This window comes from Pelmatolapia mariae, linkage group LG4 (assembly GCF_036321145.2).
Source record: "Pelmatolapia mariae isolate MD_Pm_ZW linkage group LG4, Pm_UMD_F_2, whole genome shotgun sequence".
NCBI lineage: Eukaryota > Metazoa > Chordata > Actinopteri > Cichliformes > Cichlidae > Pelmatolapia > Pelmatolapia mariae.
Window position 1 is genome coordinate 14646164 of NC_086230.1, and position 23139 is coordinate 14669302.

Consider the following 23139-nt stretch of genomic DNA (forward strand, 5'->3'; position numbering starts at 1 on the left):
TCTTTGGATATATTTGTTCCAATAAACTGCACAAACACAATGAAAGAAGAGCCCGTTATTGTTTATAAAACACCAAACAGGTGTATATAGATATTTCAATTTTATTATATGTTCATCTGGTGCAAGATTGTAAGAAATTATATAACTCTTACATGGAGTGATAGTGACAGTATACGCTTGGCAAAACCATTTCCTTTTTTCCAAAACAAATACTCAAGACATACAGTAGCTTGTTTTTCAGCCCTTTCTCTCTGTCAAGTCTTCTACCTGTAAACACAGTTTCCATCTTAGGACACAGTACCCTTTCCCCTCTGTCTCACCTCTTTTCATTTCACAAATAAATACTTGCTGAAACAGGCGAACCAAGGAATAATCTCCACACACAAGCGCGCACAAACACAGCAGGAGTACAGTGGACACACTGTGATACTGTAAGGCACAGAAACAAAATGAGAACACACTCACACACAAGCCGACACTATTCTCAGAACAAGAGCATTTTCAGCATTATCAGTGTGTGCTCTTCATTTTGTTTCTATTTTGAAAGGTTATGCAAAAAACAAGGCGCGTGAAAGAAAGAAAAAAAAAAATGCTACAACAAGGCAGAAAGTCAAGTGTGAAGCACTGTATGGTTGTCACATCATGTGGGGCACGAGTGAAAAACGACAAAAAGAACAGATGCTCTTTCTGGCTCTTAATGCATAATATTGCTATGTGGGCTTTTTCACAGGAAGCTTCCTGTTTTGAACTTGTAGAGATGGTAAGCTGGTAAAAAAAGGAGAGATAAGCTGTTCTCCCAGCCCCGACCTACGTTTGAATCAAGTATAAAATCCAACTCCACAGTCTGCTGTTAATATTAATAATCCTCTGTTAGATCCACCTTACTCACTGTTAGTATTCTACAAAAATCCAGCAATCCTGATTTGTTTTCCTCTGTGTTGATCTGTCAGTTAACCTTTTTTTTTTTTTTAAAGTTGCTGCATTTACTCCACAAAGCAAACTACCGGTCACACTGCTGGTGTAACTGAAACAATACCAAAATATATCAAACTGACAGATACGGTTTTTAAAAATTCTGAGGTACGCACAGGTTGGGAAGACACTGACAGTAATGCATTTTGTCACAACATGCCAATATTAAATTCGTCACACGCGTTCACGCAGCCACAGTCGTCTGCAAAGTTTTGCGAGTACACGGACAACTTGAACCACAGATAAGAGTTTCACTAGTGAGGTTTAGCAGTAGTGCGTCGGTCTCAGTTTTTGTCGCTCGTCACCTCGTTGCCATTCCCGTTGGCCCCGATGATGGCAATGGACTTGTTTTTCATAGGCAGGGTGTAGGGCTGGCGGATGTTCACCTTGTCCTTTTCGGCCTCCAGGTCCTCGTCGTAGCGCTCGTCATCCTCGTTGTCTTCAGCCTCGCTGTGGTGCGGGGAGGAGTGGCGGGACAGGGCTGGAGATGGTGGCACTGAGGCTGGTCGGGGGTAACGGAAACCGGCGGTCTGAGGACAGGAGTGAAAGTATTAAAAAAAATAAACAGGAAGAGGACGCTTCAAAAAACAAACAAAAAAACCCCACCACATTTGTTTTAAATACTGTGTCTCTTAAAAAAAAACAACCCAAAAATACAAGTGAACTTACTTGGGCTGTCTCCTGAGGTTCATATATGAAGGTGTCAGGGAAGGCTTTAGCCAGGGCCATGTGGCGTGCAGCTATATAATACTAATGCAGAAAAGAAGGAGAAATTAAAAATAATAAAAAACTGTTGTAAAGCTTTTATCTGTGAGACTCGTTGTTGCAAATAGTAGCGAAATACAAAAGAAACTCCAAAGAAGGAGTTTCTTTCAATAACTAAAGAACTTTAAGTAAAATCTAGAGCAAGGATCTCAAACTGATGTTAGATGGTGGGCAACACACAGCCCACTGAGCTTAAGAAGGCCGACGAGTGAAACTCTCCTGTCTGTCAGTCTAAAGAACTTTAAATACACATTTAACACCTGAGACATAAGAAAGAGAAGTGCAATTTCAACAATACATCTCATGATAAAGAAAAGCCTGTCAGCGCGTCTCTTTGGATTAAACCATAAGATATAAATGTGTAAAATCACAGAAAAAGTTCTGTTCATTCATTCTGTAGACTGTTCAGTAATTATGTTTTGTTTTTTTAAATGTGAACCAAATGTAAAAGTATACATTTCTATAGTAGATAGTTCCTTTTTTTCCCCTCCTTCTGTCATTTAATTGTTTATATATTACTCAATTACTTTGGTGTAGTATAAATGGCCACAGGGGAGGACTTTAACAGCAGGAGAAGCTCAAAAATTTATGCCCCCCTTCACATCTTCCAAACCTGCCAAAAGGGCTGAACTGGAGCCTTTGGCGGGCCGATTCTGGACCGTGGGCCTTATGTTTGACACCCCTGATCAAGAAGGAAAACAACAAAGACAATGAAGGCCGAGGCGGTCCAGAGATGTGCAGCAGGATTTGTAATGTTACCCTGCCGAGGTATTTCCAGTCCAAGAGATCGCTCAGACGCTCAGTGCGGTTCCTCTGGATGATCCGTTGGCGCCGGCTCTGCTTGCAAAACTGGAACAGGAAGGAAGTGAGCTGGTTACATGACTCGTCCACTCCCCGACACCTGCGGTCCAGGATGTAGATACCTGCAAAGCGAAAATGCATGATGTGAAAAAATAAATAAATTTAAAAAAAAAAAAAAAAAAAAAAAAAAAAAAAAGCAGCAGTTTTTCCTGATTATCTTAAAAAGAGGACTTCTTTTAAAAAAACAGTAGAATTTAGAAGATAAGGCATGAAGACGCACCATATGCCGTTGGGTCTGCTATGTGTTCCTCCATGAAACAGCCAAAACCTGACAGGTTAGTGGAGATTGATGGAATTCCCATGACAGTGCACTCAGCTGATGAACAGGGAAACAATAATTAGTACTTTTATATTAATACACACATAGATGCACCTTGTCAGCATGAATGAATCATACCAGGTGTGTAGCCCCAGGGCTCATAGTAAGAGGGAAAGACGCCAAGGTGGCAACCTCTTACAAACTCCTCGTAATCCATTGGAAGAAGAGGAGAGGTGGATGAAAGGAACTCAGGATGGAAGATAATCTAACAGATGAAGAAGAAATTCAGTGTTACAGACAGAACCAGCAGCATGAGGGGTAATTCAGATTGAGGAAAAAATAAAATTACAGAATCATGCTCACATAAACACTTTACTCTTTCAGGTGTGACTAGGATACCTCACAAACTAAAAAAATAAATCAAAATAAATTAACAACTTAAATCCAAAGGTGACAGGGACTCTTCCAGCGGTCACCTCCTGTCACGTGACCCACCTTGACCCGGTCAGCAGAGCTGTTGAAAAGGCCGATGCGGCGAACACAGTTGAGGATGGGGTCGCTGCTGTCCTCCAGCATGTTGTGAGTGCAGATTGGAGGCTGGCACTGTCTCTGAGTGGCAAAGATGGCACGCTTCATGATGGTGAAATCCTCTTTGTCCAGCATCTTCGACACATCTGGCAGCTGCCCACTGAAGAAAAAGCTCGAGTTAACATTAAAACGAAACTCACAGCAAAGCGGTGACAAAAACAACAACAACAAAAAAAAAAAAAAATCAAATAATTAGCAGGTTTGAATTTAATAAAACCAATAAGATTTCAACATTTTTACAGATTCAGGTATATCCAAGTTTAATGGACACCTTTATTGGGGACTATTTATTAGGAGATATTTGTTGTAATAAGCTGGGTGTCTAATACTTATCTTTTTACATCTTACAGTCTTTAAGAGTCAGGATTAAAAAGGGGTCGACTTACACCAGAAGTGACTCATAAAGTTTCTTTCCAAAGCGCTCCTTCACAGTCTGAGCAGTATCCCTGCCAGGGACAAAAAATTAAAAAAATAAAATAAAAATTCAAATCCATTACTCCCTTAAGTTCAAAATGAAGAACTACATCTGTAAAGAACCTCACCAGAGCTGCTTCCTGACTGCTTGGCCCTTCAAGGTCTCCACATTGAAGTTGTTCGTCCGAGCTGGCATGATGAAGAATGCGATCACTGTCACGTCACTGTGGTTGACCTTTGATGGACCATACAGAAACTGGAGTTAGATTTTGTTTTATCTTTTTAAAAAACCCCACCTAGGATTGACCTTTCTCCTTCCACAAACACACTTGTGAACACGTGTGCACATCTGTGAACACAGCCACGCATACGTACTCTCAGTAGATAATTGAGTCTGGCTAAAGCCTCCAAGAAGATGTCGGCTCCTTTGTTGGAGAATTCGTACCTCCCAGCGATGAAGAGGAACAAACACTTGTCCAGGTTGAAGTCGAGGTGTCTGATGGTCACCAACATAATTTTAAAAAAAGAAATACACAACTTTATTTGTCACTTCTCTTTTCTGGCTAAATTCATTAACTTTTAAGCACTTTACACACGCTGTGATGTGCGGACTAACCCATAGAAGTGTCCCCTGACAAACTCCTGAATCCGACTCTTGCTCTGAGCGTGGAGGTTTTGAAACTCGTGCATAGCTGAGAACTTCTTCACGTTGAGCCCGTTGGGAGTCACGATATCTGTGGAAGCACGTGAGGCAAAGCATAAGCATGCAGTAGAGAAAAGGTGATGATTTGATAGTCAGGTAGATTAAAAATCCCCAAAGCATAATTAATGCTCGATATGTATAGTTAGGCTGCAGTAGTTTTAAGAGAGTAATTTAAAGTGGAAAAAAATATTACTATGTAATACTTTTAAAGTGTTTTTTGGGAAGCTGTTACTTTTTTGTTCTTAAGATAAAATGAGTCATGATTTTTAAAGATTTTCTAAGGGTTAATTTAAAATAATACTACACTGAAAGCATTATATTATATATATTATATTTTACATATTCATACTTCTATATTCAGAGTATTGCAGGGGGAGCTGGAGGCTATCCCAGCTTTCATGGGACAGAAAGGCATGCTGCAGGCTTACACACACCAATTCACTGCTACACACCTGGTTTCCTCTTGAGCAGGTGTTCTGCCTCGATAGCAGTAATTTGAGACACTGTGGTGAAGACGTGGGTACAGTGTGCCGCTGCACGCTCTAAACAGTAGCGATGGTAGATTTGTCGATCGCCCGCTTCCTTGTCTACATTGAACTGAACACAGACAGACCACAGAGAGTCTATAATGTAGTCAGCTATTTTTTTTAAATAGTTCATATTTGATCATAAATCACATATTCAAAGCCAACAACTGCTTGATGGCATCTTTTTATTCTTTCCTGTGCGTTTTATTGAACTGATACTTAATAAAAAGCAGGTACATACCTCTGCTAGGTTGTTATAGAAGTCCACGTTTCCAGCACACAGGTAGCGTCCCAGGAGTGTAGCATGTGTGGTGAAGATGGTTGCCACTGGAAGCTGTCTCTGTCTACACAACACCAGCCCCAGCCCTGCCAGCCACTCATGGAAATGGGCCACAATGTGCGCAGGCTGCTCACACTGGGCTGCAAACTGTGATTTGGAAGGAAAGAAAGGGGTTCAGGTTAGTTTAATATGCTGCTTTAAAGAGCCCTTTAAACTGCTGGAGGACCTACAGATAAACCATCTTTATGTTTTATGCCCGTTCTCATCAGCTGTATAGCATTAAGTCTGAGCTGCTGACCTCTCCCAGAAGCCAAGCGGTCAGGAAACCAAACAGCACCGCATCGTTGGCCTCACGGTCAAACCACGGCACGCCAATGGAACAAAGCTCCCACAGCTCGCTCTTCCAGGAGTCTAAAGACCAGGCGGTGAACGCGATATCAATGAGCACAACGTAGGGACTGCCTTCAATAAGCCAGCGGCCAAAGTAGACCTGTAAGAAAACAGACAAGGGTGAAAGGGAGAAAAAAAAAAACTGGTTAGTCCTTCTCTCTCTAACATAACGTAAGTGAATAATATCTATGTCTTTACAAAAATGTATTCCAATCTAAGATAGCCTGGATTGAGTATGTCTCGTTGGTACAACTGCAATTCATGCTGCTTAAAATGCAACTAAAGTGGAATAGTTTAATACACTAATGCCAAAACTAATGATCTAAAATTTGTACCAGCAATGAGTAAACCTTTAAAAACACATCATCTGGTAATCAAATCATCATCATTTTCTATGAGTCTGTTGTGGCCAGTGCGATCCTCTATGCTGTGGCATGCTGGGGGAGCAGGCTGAGGGTCGCAGATGCCAACAGACTCAATAAACTGATCCGTAAGGCCAGTAATGTTGTGGGGATGGAGCTGGACTCCCTCAAGGTGGTGTCGGAGAGGCGGATGTTGTCCAAAATAAAGACAATGTTGGAGAACACCTCCCACCCTCTCCATGACATGCTGGTCAGTCACAGGAGCACGTTCAGTGAGAGACTGAGAGTACCGAAAAGCACCACTGAACGACACAGGAAATCTTTCCTGCCTGTGGCCCTCTCCCTGTACAACTCATCCACATATATATATATTAGTTAGCGTGTTGTCTGTTTTGTTAATGTTGGTTTATAATGGAGCACTGTAACAAAAAAATAATTTCCCCCAGGGATCAATAAAGTATTCTGATTCTGATCTTCAATTCTTAAAATGACTTTGAGGTTCTTACATTCCTTCAGCCTTATTTAGGCTGCAGAGATCCATGAACAGGCAAATTATTCCCCTCCTCACCCTTTCCACTGCTGGCACCCTGCCCCCACACCACTTGTGCATCTGTAAGCAACCCTGGGCCCCATTCATTCAGTGTCCACTACTACTACCACTACTACTACAATCTTTAGCAGGTCTGAAAAATTAGTTATTTAACAAAGGTTGCATGAAAGTGTATGAAAAACAAAGACATTGCATGGGAATTGATAGGATAACTTTAAATTAATCAATCAAATGATAATTAAGTGTGAGCAGCTCTATAAAAGCAGACCTTTTGCCAGTTTTGCTTGTCTGGAACATTCAGGTATGTGTTAACAATCCCTCAATCTTCCCATGAGTGGACAAGCAAATTCACCTCAAGGTCAAACTGTTCAATGCGCCATATTTGTTGAAAACCAAACACAGCACGTCAGCACAAATACCTCATACTGACTGTCAAGCACGGCGGTGGAGGACTGATGATGTTGGCTTATTTGCAACCCCAGGACTGGGGCACCTTGCAGTCATGAAGTCCACTATGAACCCGTGTGTATATCAAAGTATTCAGGGGTCAAATGTGAGCCCATATATCTGATAACTAAAGCTTGGTAGAAAATGGGTCCTGCAACGGGACAATGATTACAAGGACGGCAGGAAATTTGTGGCTGAAAAAGAAAAGAATCAATTCACTTTATTGGCCCAGTCAGAGTCCAGACCTGAACATGATGGAAATACTCTGGTGGGACATTAACAAAGAGCTGAATGAACTGAGGCAACGGTTTAAAGAAGAGTGGATCAAAATTCCTCCACAACCATGATCAGAGACTGGTAATTTCAAATAAAAAAAACAACCCAAAACAATCACTAAAAGTTACTGCTGCTGTTTCTATGAACTACTGAGTCATAGGGTGTACTCTTTCCCCCCACAGTGCTTCTGCAAAATAACAATGGCACAGTGAATATGTCATGCACTGTTGTTCATCTCAGGTTGTATATAAATTATTTCAGTATTTAGTAAGAATCAATAGATTTTTATTATGTTCTGATACATAAAACCTTAGAGGTTTTGTTTGAAAATGAGAAGGTCCTGGGATGATACCTGTAATGCACTGGGCAAAACTAAACAAAACTATCATTACAAACCAAACTTTCAGACACACTGAGTGTTGCTGGGACACCCTTATTAGCAATGTAACATAAGTAATGTTATCTTCAGATGCCTCTGCTGTTAAACCACATGTGCACACAGAAACAAAGAGCAGAGGAGAGGGAAGGAACTAGTAACTTAATATGAAACATGCAAATTCAGTGTTGCTGCAGCCAGCCTTTGCTCTCTTATTGTTCCATCATTTGTGTCTGAAAGTAAACCATACAGGCTTTACTGACCTGGCTGCACTAACCCCTTTAGAAGGGTACCACTACCAGTCCTAACCTTTTCCCACAACTCCACATTACACTCAGAATGACACAGCACAAAGCTTTAGAAGTATCACACTCCGTCATCTATTTCTGGAGCGCATTTGTGTGAAAGAGTGAGACAGAGAGACATCGATACAACTTTTAACCTTTGCGGGGGAAATGTCACTGGGTTTTGAGTTGTGGTCAAGGACAGAAGGCTGAGCAGAGTGGGAGTGTGTCAGATGTAAAAGACGAGCTAAAGATGAACTCTAATTGGGCGTTAGAGCGCACATTCACTGCATGCATACACAAATAAACTATTAGTACCTCAGCCACGAGTTGTTAGGATGACTGCCCTTCAGTGGATCGTATAAATTTAACTCAGTGTGTGTGTGTAGGGGTGTGTGTTTTAGTTTACATATGGCAGTACCTTACACCCACTGGAGTTCATCTTGTCAATGGTCCGCTTGAGTGCGGGGTTTGTGGGCTCGATCAGCTCCACCTGAGTGCGCACGTTGCTCTCCACATAGGGACCCACCAGGAAATAGTTCTCCCCCCATTCCTCTGAGGTCAGACGGGCTTTGGTCTGGATGACGGTGTAGATGCCTCCAACTTTACACATAGAAAGATATAACGTGATTCAACACAAACTACATTTTCTTTTGGCATAATTTTTTTAATTATCTTCAAAAGCACCAAACACTTGCCTTTGTTAGCAACCTCCCAGGCTATTTCAAAAAGGACGGCATCCTCCAAATCAAACTCCTCGTCCCATTCCTCCAGTCCTGACAGGGACGTGACAGACAGGCTTCGAGCCAGCGGCATGCTGGGTAAATATAGAACACACTCCGCTGAGATGGGGACACCTTTACAACCACACACACAGACACAAAACGTAACTGTCATGTGCTGCAGTTATTTCCAAGCAGTTCACATGTACTTGGATACACGTTGCCAGTTTGTTTATTTCTGTCACACACTGATTTTAAACCCCTCATCTTTGATAAAAGCATCTCAAGTTTTTTAATACGTTGTCTAAATCATAAACAAAAGCCGCTCTTAATCTTTAAACATCACCAGGTTAACCTCAAGTGGCTTTAGTGAGCAATTTCCTCTTAACCAACATGTCCTCACATAGCTATATGAAACCTTTACGCTTTCATTAAACAACACCCACGGTTGCATCATTCTTACAACATTACACAACTGGAATCCAAACTCAACATATCTCACTTCTTTTCACAAGTCTCATTTCCACACATTTCACCTCTTTCCCTGATATAAGATAAACCTGCAGCTGCTCTCACAGGAACCAAGCGCCTGGTCAAACAAACGCACTAAAGTGTTGAGTAACAGTAGTCTATCTTCAGGTTTTCCTTGGGTCACCATCTAGTAGAACCACAGGGCTTCTTCTTCACACACACGTGCACAGAATTGCACATCACTTTGCCAGAACATTTTATTTCCAAGCACTCCTGCACCTGTCTTCTCATTAGTACTGGACATTTAAAGGTCAGTCCTCTACTTTGAGTACAAAACCGGGTGTTCTGTTCCTGCTTGTAGATCTGATGAAACTTCTGGTACAAAGTGGGGAGTGGCATGAGAACGGATGAACAGATAAGGACACTGATCAGGTATAAACTTGATCCTGTAGCAAATGTGCTGATGATGAGCTACTGTAAAAAGCAATCAGCTGATGTTCACGCATGCAGACAACGCCCGCAAACCAATAGCCTGTTCCACATGTTACAAAAATCCTGTCTGCGCTTTGATCTTTTTTTTACTGTAAGGAAGAAGATGATACTCAAATTCCAGCGTGTTTGCGCTGAGCTGCTACTGATAGCACTGAACACAAGGCTGACCCCAGGCACTCACAGACGAAGAAACCTTCAAGTTGATGACAAACCAAACACTTAAACTTTGCATTAATTTTCCTTATTTTTTGGATGTAGCCCCTCGAAGATTCTGTTCTGATTGTGTTTTTATAGCGAGATATGAAAGGTCCTCACTCCACCATCACCATGCTTTACACCGATCCTGAGCGTAAACACCTTACTGCTGAATTAAACTTTCTCTGGGAATCCACAAGGGATTCCCGCAGGCTCTATGAAGGGGTTCCTATCTGCCTCATTAGGATTTCATTGTAAACCATCATCATCATCATCATCATCATTACCATCGTGACCTTGCTGACGTCCCTTTTAGTGAATAGAGTGGTTACTGCCCAGCAGGTCCACATTGCTGGGAAAAGGGCACAATGTCCCAAGACAGGCACGTCTTGAGACCTCAGGGAGCAACAACACGCCTGTGTGCGTGTCTATCGTGAGTTTCGGGGCGAACGTGACATGAAGCACCTACTGCAACACAGCTGCGGAAAAACACAGACGCCGCGTCCTGAACCGATGCGCGCAAGCTTAGGATGTAGTCTATTATCACCGCGCAAGCTGAAATAAAGATGTTCACTTACCCTTCAGTTTTGTCCCAACTTCACGAAGATGAAGCACGCATTGGCAGCTGTCGCAGTCCGTCCATAAAAAGAATAACAGCGCAGAGTGAGAAGAAGGGGGTGGCGGCGTTGGTTAAATGTCAGCGATTCACATTGGCCCGGTGCGCTCGGGTCGTGCGGAGGGACGGGACGCTCATGGCCTGCGACGCAGGAAGGAGGCTGGGTTGGTGAGCTTGGAGTCTCCGCCCACACATTATTCATGAGCTGCACTCCTATTGGCCCCTGGCTCCTCCGTGTCTCCGCCTTTTGTATAATACACCACAGGAACTGGGTGTTTTCCTCGGCGGGGACGTGCGATTGGCTGGGAAGTGGTTAAAGAGCTGCTGTTATTGGTGAATGAACGTTTCAGCCATACAAAAGAGGGGAGTCACGTACAGCAGGGAGCTTTTTCTAGTTTCCTGTGAGAAGGGGGAGAGCCAGAGCTATTTATAAGCTTCTCAGAGGACTATAGTTTTAAAAATACAGTATGACTAGAGACATACGTGGACTATCCTACCTATGGAGCTACTTAGAGGTATCAGATTAAAGTAAAACCTTGACCTCTCCATCCCAACAGTGAAGAGATCCAGTGGCTCTGTTATGCTGCGAGCGGATATTTGCTGGCATGTTGTTGAGAGAGGGGTCAGGGCAAACTGACACAGAGTTGTTCTGAGTGATCACATTGAACTTACTAAAAAGCATTTATAGTCTGATGAGAGTGGTCTTTTCCTGGACAGCAGTGCTCTCCACAGGGAGTCACTGAATGGTGTGATGAGATTGAGAATCATGTGAATCATATGCTATGGCCTCCACTAGATCCCAGCCACCACCGAACCCCTGTGGGAGACACTGGACCAGTGTGACGGTGTTCTCCACCACACTGAAAATGATCTCTGCTGCCACTCTAGAAATGTTGCTGCACATAATGAAGGATCTCAGCTTTCTTTAGGAATGCTGTTTTCCTATGTGTACAATAAGAAACCGTGCTATATGTATAGAGTATATTACTCTAACTGCAAAAGATTATTGGAAAATATTAAATCACTGCTATAATCCTTCTTTTGTAACTTCATTTAAAATAGTATATAGTAGTAGTGCATTGTAAATGCGAATACAGTAATAATACTGTAAAAAATTGCATTTAAATGGCAGTACTTTACTGTAAGATACAACATAACCTTTTCCCAGCACAAAATCATCAAACCACCAAAATGGAGAAAATATTTTGACTATAATGTTCATATTTTTTAGCAGAGCTCCGCGGACACTGGAAGAACCAGTACTAAAAGTGTTCTGGTGGCACGTGGTAGCCTTACCCTTTACGAAAGACACTTTACGTTTTTCTTTCATCTGTAGATTAGTACACTTCCTCTTGCCAACTCCAAATTGTGCAAAACAGCTTATTTCCAAACTATACTCTATTGCTCAATAAAACATCTGCAGCAGTAATAGTTTAGAAAGTATAGTCTTGATTTAGTCCAGTCCATCACGTATTCGCTGGATGAGACTGTTGAGTTCAGATACAAGTGCAGACACTTCATCAGCCATTTCCTCCTGCTATGAGGATTTAACAGTTTTTATTAAAAGTGAAGTCATTTAAAGTGCGCATTTACAACACATACTATATATTCAGTCTGTGCTTACGACTATATGAGAAAAATAAAGTAATTTATATACATATATAGGCATGCATTAACTATTTAATACGTGTATAAGCATGCACTGAATAAACAATTAACTAATTACCACAGCTTTTGCCAATTCTAACTCAATTACACTACTTAAATGAATGAAGCATGCCAAATATCTATTTATCTGTCTATCTAAAAAAACAGGAAAGACGGTTAAAAAAAAAAAGAGCAAATTTCCCTCCCTTAGGACTACGTACCATCCGACGTCATTTTGCCGGGAAAGCACGGTCTTTTTGTTGCACTGGGTTTAGTCGAGTCGCGCTCAACTTCCTCTTTTATGCCGTTAGGTTCCGCCCATTCTGTGACGTAATTGTCCATTGCTTTATTTCTTAGCCTGGTATCTAGACGCAAAATTTCCGCGCGTTCGTCGGTGAAAGTTCACAAATCAAAGAAGGGTGGCGGGAGCTGTTGTCAGTCCGGCTCTGTTGTGAGGAAGTGCCATTGTTAGGCGTTTAGAAGTTAGAAACGCGGCAGCCACTGATAAGTTTTCGTGGCAGATTTCACGGAAGGATTGCTTCTACAACTGGGTAAGATTAGCCCGAGGGCGCGAGACCTGTATGTGTTTATACCCGCGCGCGCTAGCTTACTGCCTTAGCTCTTACAAAGAAAAGAAACGTCCCTGTATTTTGTCATGAGGCTTTACTGCTACATTATTGAGTGTCATATAATTTAATACCTTCCAGTCAAATGTTACATTTGAAAGTACGCCATTGACACGTGGATGAATTATCACAAATGTAGAGGTGATGGGGACAGAGACCTGCACTGTTTGGATGTGATGCTAACTGTGTAGTGTAGTGTGTGGGGCTAAAAGGTGTGCAACAGCACTCACAGTAACATGGCAACAGGCTGTGCAGTGGGAAGGTTGTGGATGATTACTACTAGTCCCAGTTATGTTTTACTGTGTTTTTGACGGTCGGTGTCGAGACTGCATGTGTTCCCTTTTATCCTGTGTTCTGATATCGCTCCTTCTTCTTATTGTAACTCTTTGTACATTCTACCTTTCACTTGTAAATACCCTCCAGTGCAGCTATAATGAATTATTACTGAAAGCATTGCACTAATTTTATCTGTCACTGGCCTACATATTTACTCATTATATGCTGTGGCTGACTACAGATCAGGAGTAATATAGACCGAGCAAAGAGCCATACTTACAGGATTTTCCCTGCAGAAACAATTTTGGTTCATTTCTGTTTAGAAAATGGTTAGAAGAATATGTTAAATGCCGAGCTTTATGTTAACTAAAACTCATTTTCCTAACTACACTTTGACCGCATGAGCTTGCACATTTAAGTGCTTAAACATATTACAGACTTTTAACCTCCAAATTTGTTCCATAGATTTTTACCAAGTTTTCTGTAAATCAGCTTGCAGGCATGGATCATAAACGACACAACGGCAGCCGTCTCATGGGTGGTCCATCCCAGGCCAAACGGGGTAAAACGATGGGGGAATGGGAGGACAGTCCTTCACAGTTTGAAGAGGAGTTGTCCATGTTTGAAGAAGCAGATATGGATGCAGAGGAGATGGAGGGGCAGGCGGGACACGATGTTATTCCAGTAGGTGAGTATTAAACTGCAAAGCGCACATTCACAGGTGATTTAAATGTTCTCATTACCCAGGAGGAATTTAATGAGTTATTTAGTTACCTGTAGTAAAGTTACAGATCCCTCAAGCATGATAATTTAATTTCCTCTTCCATCCTGTCAGGTGACCTTTTCTCAACAGACCTAAACCCTCGCTGGCGACGTCCTCCTGCCCCCTCACTGGACCCATCATCTGATACTCTGGTGTTCCAGCAGATTGATCTGGACTACTATTTGGGTAATTATCAAATATAATGTTTGTCAAAGCTGCTTTTTCTCTAAATTTGAGTCCCAGAAATATCGACCTGGCCAGCTTGTAGCATCATATGAAAACATCCGAGCTGACTTACAGTTATATCAACCTTTCAGAGCATATTCATTGTTGATCATGAATATTGTGGTTTTGTGTCATGCAGGGGAAACGGTAGCGGGCATGCCCGGTCAGTCGCAAGGAAAAGTGCCAATCATTCGGATGTTTGGTGTAACAGACAATGGCAACAGCGTGTGCTGCCATGTTCACGGCTTTGCCCCTTACTTCTACGTTCCTGCTCCAAATGGTGAGTGCTTGTCATCATGTTGACTTTGCATTTATGTGATATACTACATTTCCTCACTATAAATAGCTTTAAAGTAGCTGTTACAGTTGTAACCTCTTCTCTTTGTTCTGAGCTGTCTAATTTCTGCTTTTAGGGAGAAAATAATAAAAATGTAATTCATGCTCTATATCTAATGTTGCCCTCTGTTTGCTTTAATTGAAAAGGGTTCACGTCTGCTCACCTGGTGGAATTTAAAAAGGAGCTGAACTCTGCTGTCCTGAAGGACATGCGCTCCAATAAGGACAATATCTCAGTCACAGTGTTGGCTGTGGACATCACCCGCAAAGAGAGTGAGTACAAGTGGCGTTTAAAGTTTATTATTAAGTGGAAAAAAACAAAAAAACAGAGAGTCTGTGAAGACAAGCACAAATGCAGATGTGTATTGTGATCAAGGTCTTGAACCTTGTTGGATAGCAACATTCAGTAATACATTAACTTACATTAACTTTTATATTTTATTACTGTGTGTTTACAATCTTATACGATTTATAAAACAAAATGATGTTCATTTGAGATGAAAACTTCACTTATCCCTCTTTTTGTTTTTGTTTTTTTGTTTCTTTCTCACAGGCATGTATGGTTACCATGGGAAACGCATTATCGATTTCTTGCGGATAACCATGGCGATGCCTCGTCTCATCGCCCCCGCAAAGAGACTGCTGGAACAGGGCTTTAAGTTTTCCCATTTCCCTACCAGCAATTACCAATCCTACGAGGCCAACATAGACTTTGAAATCAGGTGTGTGTGCTTAAGAAAAAGGTAAAAAATAATTTTGAAAACATGGTGGAGAGATGAAAATGACCATTATCTTTTAAATACACAAAAGAAAGCTGTATCTATTTTGAAAATGCCAAAAGAAACCAAAGGTTAAACTTATACTCACTGTAGCGTTCTGTTGCCGTAATTCTGCTTACCCTTGTATGCAAAAACACAGTTGAAATCTCAGCATTGTTAAAGTGTTCAAAGGAAGCCATTTATTGTAATTAACGAAATTATTTGGATAAATGTCGTATGTAGAAAACTGCCAGTAAATTTAAAAAAAAATCAACATTGTGTCTCTTTAGACTGTGTGTGTATGTGTATTCATGCATGTGTATGTGTTGTCAGGTTTATGGTGGACAGTGACGTGGTGGGTTGCTGTTGGATTGAGCTCCCAAAAGGGAAGTACAGAGTGCGTGAAGAGAAGAGCACGGATAACACCAGTTCTCAGTCCCCAGGAAAGGTGGGTGTACAATCTCTCACGATGTTACCTTGGTCACTAGTTCACTTTCATGTTCGATCATGCGGTTTTAATGTTTTTGTATAGGTAAATGGTGTTTGTGAACTTTGCCACTCTTGTTCTTTCCCTCCAGGCCTCCTTGTGTCAGTATGAGGTGGATGTGGGATGGAAGGATCTGATAAGTCACCCTGCAGAGGGAGACTGGCAGAGGATTGCACCGCTCAGAGTCCTCAGCTTTGACATAGAGTGCGCAGGAAGAAAAGGTGCTTTGTTTACAAAAGAATTCTCTGGAGTTCTTACTCTGCGTTAGAATAACTGTTAAAAAGTTATGTAAGCGCATGACCAAGGCTGGTCTAACTTGATGAAAATCAAATGACTCTGGTGTTGCCTCTTTACTTCCAGGAATCTTCCCAGAGCCGGACAAAGATCCTGTGATTCAAATTGCATCTATGGTGCAGCGTCAGGGTGAGACGGAGCCCTTCATTCGCACAGTCTTCACCCTGCAGTCCTGCGCCAGCATCGTTGGCTCTCAGATACTGTGCTTCACACAAGAGACGAAGTTACTGCAGGTATACACGTGTACATTTAAAGCAGTGAAATGCAAACATAGTTTGATATGGTTTCCTTGTTTCCTTTCAAGTCATATTTTTTTTTCGTTTTGTGTCTGTATGAGCAGAGCTGGGCTGAGTTTTTGAGGACTGTGGATCCAGACATTATTACTGGCTACAACATCCAAAACTTTGACTTTCCGTACTTGCTCAACAGGGCAGCTGCTTTGAAGGTTAGATGGAGCTTGATTTATTTTAGTCCACTGACAAGGCCTGAAATATTCTTGAAAGATGAAGCTTCAACGTGTATATTGAAGATTTAATGGAAAAACCTAATTGCTCATTCATTCCCGTGTTTATCCACTAGGTGATAAATGTTCTCTCGTTTTCAGGTGAATTATTTTCCGTACTTGGGCCGAGTGCGAGGCATCAAATCAGTTTTGAAAGACTTGAATTTTCAGAGCAAGCAGATGGGCCGCAGAGAAAACAAGACCATTAACATGGAGGGCCGTGTTCAGTTCGACCTGCTGCAGGTCAGTACTTTCTCATTCTGTGCAGGTCAGCAAAGACATTATGTGGTACATTTTGTATTTGGGAATGTTGTTAGGGAAAGACTGAGCTTTGAGTTGGTGCCTTTTCTTTCAGGTTCTTCTCAGGGATTATAAGTTGCGCTCATACACACTGAACGCTGTGAGTTTCCACTTTTTGCAAGAGCAGAAGGAGGATGTGCAGCACTCAATCATCACTGATTTGCAGGTAAGATCAAGACAGCCTTGTTGGGGATTAAAAAAAAATATAATCTAATACTAATTTGTTTTTCCCTTTCTTCCTCCGTCACAGAATGGAAATGAACAGACGCGCCGTCGTTTGGCAGTCTACTGCCTGAAAGACGCCTATCTGCCCCTGCGCCTGCTGCAGAAGCTAATGTGTGTGATTAACTACATGGAGATGGCCAGAGTGACCGGTGTGCCTCTCACGTACCTGCTCTCACGAGGCCAGCAGATCAAAGTAGTCTCTCAGCTGCTGCGACAGGTAACAATGCCGAGCAAACATGGCTCCTGCATTTGCATACCTGGGATTTGGAAACTGAGTGCGTGTTTATGTTTAGGCCATGAAACAGGATCTGGTAATGCCCGTTGTAAAGACAGAAGGAGGCGAGGACTACACTGGAGCTACTGTCATCGAGCCAGAGAAAGGGTAAATGTATCTATGATTGTGTGAGTCCACTGTTGTCCACTTGTGTTACATGTGCAGCTTTATCATGTAATTTTCTACCCTGCTCTCTTCGGTGTAGATATTACAGCCTTCCCATTGCCACATTGGATTTCTCCTCCTTGTATCCGTCCATCATGATGGCTCACAATCTGTGCTACACCACTCTGCTGCAGAAGGGCTCAGTGGATAAACTGGGGTAAGCAATTTTCTTTTTAGGTGGTCCTGTGGTGTAATGGTTTATGCATTCTCCTAACAAGCAAAACTCTGGATTCAGAGATTCTGAGATTTGCATCCCTTTGGGGTTGTCTCAGGACAGAGAGCCAGCGTTAAAAATCAGCCAAATGAAATGCGCAGAGCGACCCGCTGTGGCGACCACTTTTAAATTAGTAAGAAGCTTTGCAAAGATTTACTGAGTTTGAAATGAAAAGGTCGACAAACAACTCCAGTTTCCACCAACTCTGTTCCGACTTTCAAACTCTAAGTTCAGCCATGTAGGAGTTTTGTTCACATGTGTATACACAACTTTCTTGCCTTTAGTTTCATAAGCTTAATGCGTTTTGTCTACCTCTGTGGAAAAGTACAAAAATGATATTGAACAGTTATTAAATGATTGTATGTGTTCAGCCTGGCTCCAGAGGACTTCATCAAGACTCCAACAGGCGATCTCTTTGTGAAGAGTTCTCTAAGAAAGGGACTTCTCCCAGAGATCCTGGAAAACCTGCTGTCTGCCAGAAAGAGGTTTGAATTGTTTAAAATAAATCACAGAAACTGTTTGGACTGGAATGACGATCTTCCAAAAGCTGTAGAAGAAGAGTTGAGTTGGAAATGGTTGATCTATGAGTTCACAACCTGTGTGATCCCACCGTCTGTCTGCAGGGCCAAAGCAGAGCTAAAAAAGGAAACCGACCCCTTCAAGAAGCAGGTGCTGGACGGCCGACAGCTGGCCCTCAAAATCAGCGCGAACTCTGTGTATGGCTTCACGGGGGCCCAAGTGGGCAAACTGCCCTGCCTAGAGATCTCACAGGTCAGCGCTTTAGATCGGATGACTTTTTTTGGACATCAAATGTTCACAATTCAGGATCTGCAAAACTGCATTTGTCAGTCTAAACCAGGTTGCCTTCATTAAACTACTTTGCACTGTACTTTGTATTGTGCACAGATGTAAATAGAAAACATCAGAGATGTAGGGCAAAGATTAGTGTTGAAAAAGAAACCACAGAACAGGTGGAGAAAATGTTACCCTACCCCCACAAAAAAATACAAAAACAAAGACTTTGTGTAGGTGATAGCTGAACTACAGTGATCTCAGTTTCAGGTTGTTTTGTGAGAAGATCTTTTCCCTAAACATCAAAACTTCTGGCCTGCAGTGTGGCTGAAAGGCTAAATGTTTTTCCAGCATCATTGGTAATTTAGTGATTAAATGTATTGAAATATTGCATTTTGTCTCATCCAGAGTGTCACTGGTTTTGGAAGACAGATGATTGAGCAAACCAAGCAGCTGGTGGAGTCTAAGTACACACTTTCCAATGGCTACCAGGCTGACGCCAGGGTGAGCCCAGTTATGAACCAATCTCTTATTCCTTGATGATCTGATGTATCAAAAACACTTGACACGTTATGTTTTGTTTTTTCATTTTTATTTTGTCCTATTCAGGTAATTTATGGAGACACGGACTCTGTCATGGTAAAGCTTGGAGTTGCAACAGTAAAAGAGGCCATGGATATCGGGAGAGAGGCGGCCGAGTGGGTATCATCCCATTTCACACCACCCATCAAACTGGAGTTTGAGAAGGTACCGTTTCAGTCCAGAAATTTCTTCTCCGACTTCTCTACATGTACACTGCTCAAAACACTTGATCTCGATATTTTTGTCCTGTTAGGACAGATAAACCATTGTGAAACAGTTTCAGCTGTTTTGGTGCAAATGAAAGTGACAACTGGTGCATGCCAAAGGCAACAACAAGACAGCCCCCAAAAAGAGAAGTGGTTTTTCCAGGTGGTGGTCACGGTCTCTCCTATTTCCTGCTGACTGGTTTTACAGTCTGTTAAACAAAGCACACATAGAAGATTCTGAGCCCAACAGCAGCACTGTTATCTGGTCATGGAGGAACAGGCTTCATGACCATGGTATAAGGGTCTGACAGCTTTTACTGTGACCTTTGCATATAGCCCAGTGGCGTGCAGCTTGAGTGGTATTTTCCGGGGAATGACAGAACTGGCAGATCCAAAAACAGCTGAAGAAGCTAAAGTTGCTCCAGCAACATTTGTAGTATGAAGAACAACTTCATTCTTTGACTAATGTGTTTTGGTCTGTAGACTTCATCAGGATCATCAAAAAGACATCACATACAGCACTTCAAAATAGCGTGTAGGAAAACTGATCATATACAGTACATCTGGTACGCATGTCCACCAGTTCACTCAAATGCATGACTGTGTGGAAAACTTTCTTTTGATTGAGGGGGGAAAAAATGTAAATACCTATTTGCTACCAATGGAGCAACAGCAAGGATGTGCTGGGTGCAAGGCCAACTGGGGAGTGACCAGTGTAAAAATGTGGTGGAATCATGTTTGTCTGTCTTGAAGTTCTTAGTTTTGGTGTGAATGTAGTTTAATAAATAACAGCTGCAGATCTATTTATTTGTTTATCTTTTTTATTTTGTAAATATTTGTCTCTGCATTTTACGCCCACTTTATTTGCTGCAAATACAATCTAGTCATGCCACAACATGTGCGTTCATGCTGCAAATGTTGCTGGCGCCTCAACATCGGTGCAGGTAAAATTAACAGACTTACATCCCTGAAGCTGAAATTATTTTCCATTATGCTGTGATGATTAAGTGTTCCCCTTAATTTATTTAAGCAGCCTGTTATGAGTCTGGTTAAACACTGATATGAACTGCAGTGTGACTGTAGGACAGAAACATGCAGCTGCAAGGCAGGGTTCTAGTTTTCAAACCTTTGAAAATGTGATTCAAATGGATTAAGATGAGGTGATCTGAAGATCTTAAAAATGTTCAAAAAGCACTGACTTATTACCTGGAAAACTGACTCTGCAAGATAATAAAGTCCCGAACAGTTTTGTAGCCTGCTGTTGTCACTGAAGCAGGAACTGCCCCCCAACTCCAACAGGGGGCGCTTATGTTATGGCTTTATTTCATGATGCAGGTCTGTGTTGTGAATATAATTGGCCACATAAAAATAAAAACACTACAAAGTTCACTTTCATTTATATTCACACTGTGTATGTGTGTGTGTGTGTGTGTGTGTGTGTGGGAGGGGGGGGTCATAATGATGTGTTAATAGTTTCTTCAATCACTGATGCAGACGAATATTAAATTGTTGTGATTGAAAATTAGTTTGCCTTGAGAGTTTGGTTAATTTGGAATGACCTTCATTATTTTACCTTTGCAGTGGTGCATATCAGATCATTAGAAAGATAATTAGATGGATTGTTTTATACAAACTTTTTTTCTTTTTAAATTGTAACCAAGCAGTACAAGCCAGCAAGTAATTTCCAGTATTTACCAGATTCGCGCTGTTCAGCACAGTTCAGGACTGTGTGTCATGTTTCAGTTCAGTTGCCCAATGTTTGGCCTTTTGCTTCCTGTATGTGTCACTGTCTTCCTCTATCCTGAGTCCTAGTGAAGGTCTAAAGGTGACCGGGGTTTGCAGTCAGGTCCTCTTAGCTTAGACCCGATGCTTTCAAAGAGCTGCTGTATTAATTATGTCTTTATTAATATTTCACCAGGTGTACTACCCATATCTGCTGATCAATAAGAAGCGCTACGCAGGCCTGTATTTCTCCTCCAGTGCAAGCACGCATGACAAAATGGACTGCAAAGGAATTGAGACCGTCCGCAGAGACAACTGCCCTCTGGTGGCTAACCTCATCAACACCTGTCTGCAGAAAATCCTCATAGACAGGTAAACGCATACGCTGGCTGCACTCAGTTTATTTAGTGGAGTCCAGAAATAAGTCATGATTTCTAAACTTTGGACTTAATTTGCTCAGCTCTGTCTTTGACAGTCTGGTTGATTATGAACCAGAGATGCTGACATGGCTTAAAAACAATAACCAGAGCTGTTGTGATGTTTCTTCAGGGATCCCCAGGGGGCCGTGGAACACGCCAAAGAGGTGATCTCAGACCTGCTCTGCAATCGCATCGACATCAGCCAGCTGGTCATCACCAAGGAGCTAACGCGCACTGCCCAGGAGTACGCTGGCAAGCAGGCGCACGTGGAGCTAGCAGAGAGGTCCGATTGGTTGATAACTAAATACCGAGGTGTCTTACTTCAAATAAGAAAAAAACATTTAAGCCTTTAAATCTGATTTACAGGATGAGGAAAAGAGATGCAGGTAGCGCCCCCAACCTGGGAGACCGAGTCCCGTATGTCATCATCAAGGCTGCGAAGGGAGCAGCGGCATACATGAAGTCAGAGGTGTGTAGGGCGTGTTGATGTTTCATCTGTTCCCTTCTTAGTGGAAACATTCAGCTGTGATAATGATCCCCATACCACATTTCCATTCAGGACCCCATCTACGTGCTGGAGAACAACATTCCCATTGACACACAATACTACCTGGAGCAGCAGCTGTCCAAACCTCTGTTGAGAATATTTGAGCCCATCCTGGGAGAGAGCAAAGCAGAGAGCATCCTGCTCAGTAAGTCAGCACACCTGAGCAAGTATTTTAACATGTATGGAAAATACGAGTTTAAAAAAGTTAACTGAAGTAGAAATAAGAACTAGACTTTCCAAAAACAGTTATTGTGAACATAATCGTAGGAGGTGTGATGTGTTACTGTGAATCTTATCGTTGCTCTTGAATTTGGTGGTGTGTTTCAGAGGGCGACCACACACGCTGTAAAACTGTGTTAACCTCAAAGGTTGGAGGCCTCATGGCGTTTGCTCAGAAGAGAAGCACCTGTATTGGCTGCAAAGCTGTGCTCAAGACAGATGGTGTGTGTGTGTGCAATTCCCACCTTCTTTACTTCAGCTGGTGTTTTGGAAAATGACAAAGCTGGAAGTTTAACATGCAATTTGCATCTTTGCAGCGGCCGTTTGTGATTTCTGCAAGAAGAAAGAGTCTGAGCTCTACCAAAAAGAGGTAAAGTGGCAGAGCAGAATAGCTCTGCTCTATCAGAGTGTCGGGAGATAAAAACTAAACCAATAAAATTTAGGTCTGTCTTAGTGCATTGCTAATGAGCACATTATCGACCACAGATCTTTCACCTGAATGCGCTGGAGGAGCGTTTCTCTCGCTTGTGGACTCAGTGTCAGCGCTGTCAAGGCTCACTCCATGAAGATGTGTTGTGCACCAGGTGTGTATATGAATGACATTATGATCATTTTCATGATAACGGACAACGGTTGATTGGTTTGCAGCAGAATTACAATAACGCTGTACCCGCTGTCTCCTCTGCAGCCGGGATTGTCCGATCTTCTACATGAGGAAAAAGGTTCAGAAAGACCTGGATGACCAGAGCAAGCTGGTGTCTCGTTTCGGATGGTGAGGGAGACGCTAGCTCACTGCGATCGCTCATGTGCCTAAATTCAGACGACCTTTCACTGTATTTTCTGTCTTTTGTTTAAAAAAAAAAAAGAAAAAAGAAATGCATATATATGACTATTTTCTGTGTTTTCTAATATGAATAAATGACAATAAGTAGAGTTTTGTAAAATAAAATCAGAAAAGAAATTGTGGTTTTTACTCACTGAACATTTAAAAGGGAATCTCATTAGAAGTG

At 42.0% G+C, this 23139-nt stretch overlaps 2 protein-coding genes across 3 annotated transcripts; one reads left to right on the forward strand and one right to left on the reverse strand.

The window, feature by feature from the left end:
* Nucleotides 1–88: 88 nt before the first annotated feature.
* On the reverse strand, nt 89–10688 carry gys1 (glycogen synthase 1 (muscle)). 2 transcript variants are annotated; one of them, XM_063471609.1, is made up of 16 exons: nt 10513–10688; nt 8753–8871; nt 8476–8657; nt 5668–5859; nt 5331–5516; nt 5015–5159; nt 4476–4593; nt 4235–4355; nt 3988–4094; nt 3832–3891; nt 3353–3545; nt 2996–3122; nt 2819–2914; nt 2497–2660; nt 1642–1722; nt 89–1502 (listed from the first exon to the last, which is right to left on the reverse strand). In XM_063471609.1, exons 2-16 carry the CDS (start codon nt 8868–8870, stop codon nt 1257–1259), a joined length of 2136 nt encoding a protein of 711 aa, XP_063327679.1. In that variant the 5' UTR covers nt 8871; nt 10513–10688; the 3' UTR covers nt 89–1256. The 2 variants fall into 2 exon arrangements, with proteins under 2 accessions (XP_063327679.1, XP_063327680.1); XM_063471610.1 differs by having other exon boundaries at nt 8753–8911.
* Nucleotides 10689–12574: 1886 nt separating this feature from the next.
* Nucleotides 12575–23050, forward strand: pold1 (polymerase (DNA directed), delta 1, catalytic subunit). The gene is made up of 27 exons (XM_063471613.1): nt 12575–12748; nt 13592–13787; nt 13935–14048; nt 14227–14367; nt 14571–14696; nt 14977–15145; nt 15515–15629; nt 15760–15889; nt 16029–16195; nt 16303–16407; nt 16567–16707; nt 16820–16930; nt 17015–17206; nt 17283–17371; nt 17469–17585; nt 18014–18127; nt 18266–18413; nt 18843–18938; nt 19044–19181; nt 21141–21316; nt 21494–21646; nt 21730–21832; nt 21923–22055; nt 22238–22351; nt 22447–22499; nt 22616–22713; nt 22818–23050. Exons 2-27 carry the CDS (start codon nt 13601–13603, stop codon nt 22903–22905), a joined length of 3318 nt encoding a protein of 1105 aa, XP_063327683.1. The 5' UTR covers nt 12575–12748; nt 13592–13600; the 3' UTR covers nt 22906–23050.
* Nucleotides 23051–23139: the final 89 nt, after the last annotated feature.

Bases quoted from the DNA above. Each gene is read 5' to 3' on its own strand.
- gys1 (XM_063471609.1), bottom strand. From the start codon at position 8,870: ATGCCGCTGGCTCGAAGCCTGTCTGTCACGTCCCTGTCAGGACTGGAG. The intron at 5,160-5,330 runs GTATGTACCTGC...GTCTGTGTTCAG, and splicing joins TCTATAACAACCTAGCAGAG to TTCAATGTAGACAAGGAAGC. The intron at 1,723-2,496 runs GTAACATTACAA...TTTCTGCATTAG, and splicing joins ACTGGAAATACCTCGGCAGG to TATTATATAGCTGCACGCCA.
- pold1 (XM_063471613.1), top strand. From the start codon at position 13,601: ATGGATCATAAACGACACAACGGCAGCCGTCTCATGGGTGGTCCATCC. The intron at 17,586-18,013 runs GTAAGCAATTTT...GTATGTGTTCAG, and splicing joins GGCTCAGTGGATAAACTGGG to CCTGGCTCCAGAGGACTTCA. The intron at 22,352-22,446 runs GTGTGTGTGTGT...GCATCTTTGCAG, and splicing joins AGCTGTGCTCAAGACAGATG to CGGCCGTTTGTGATTTCTGC.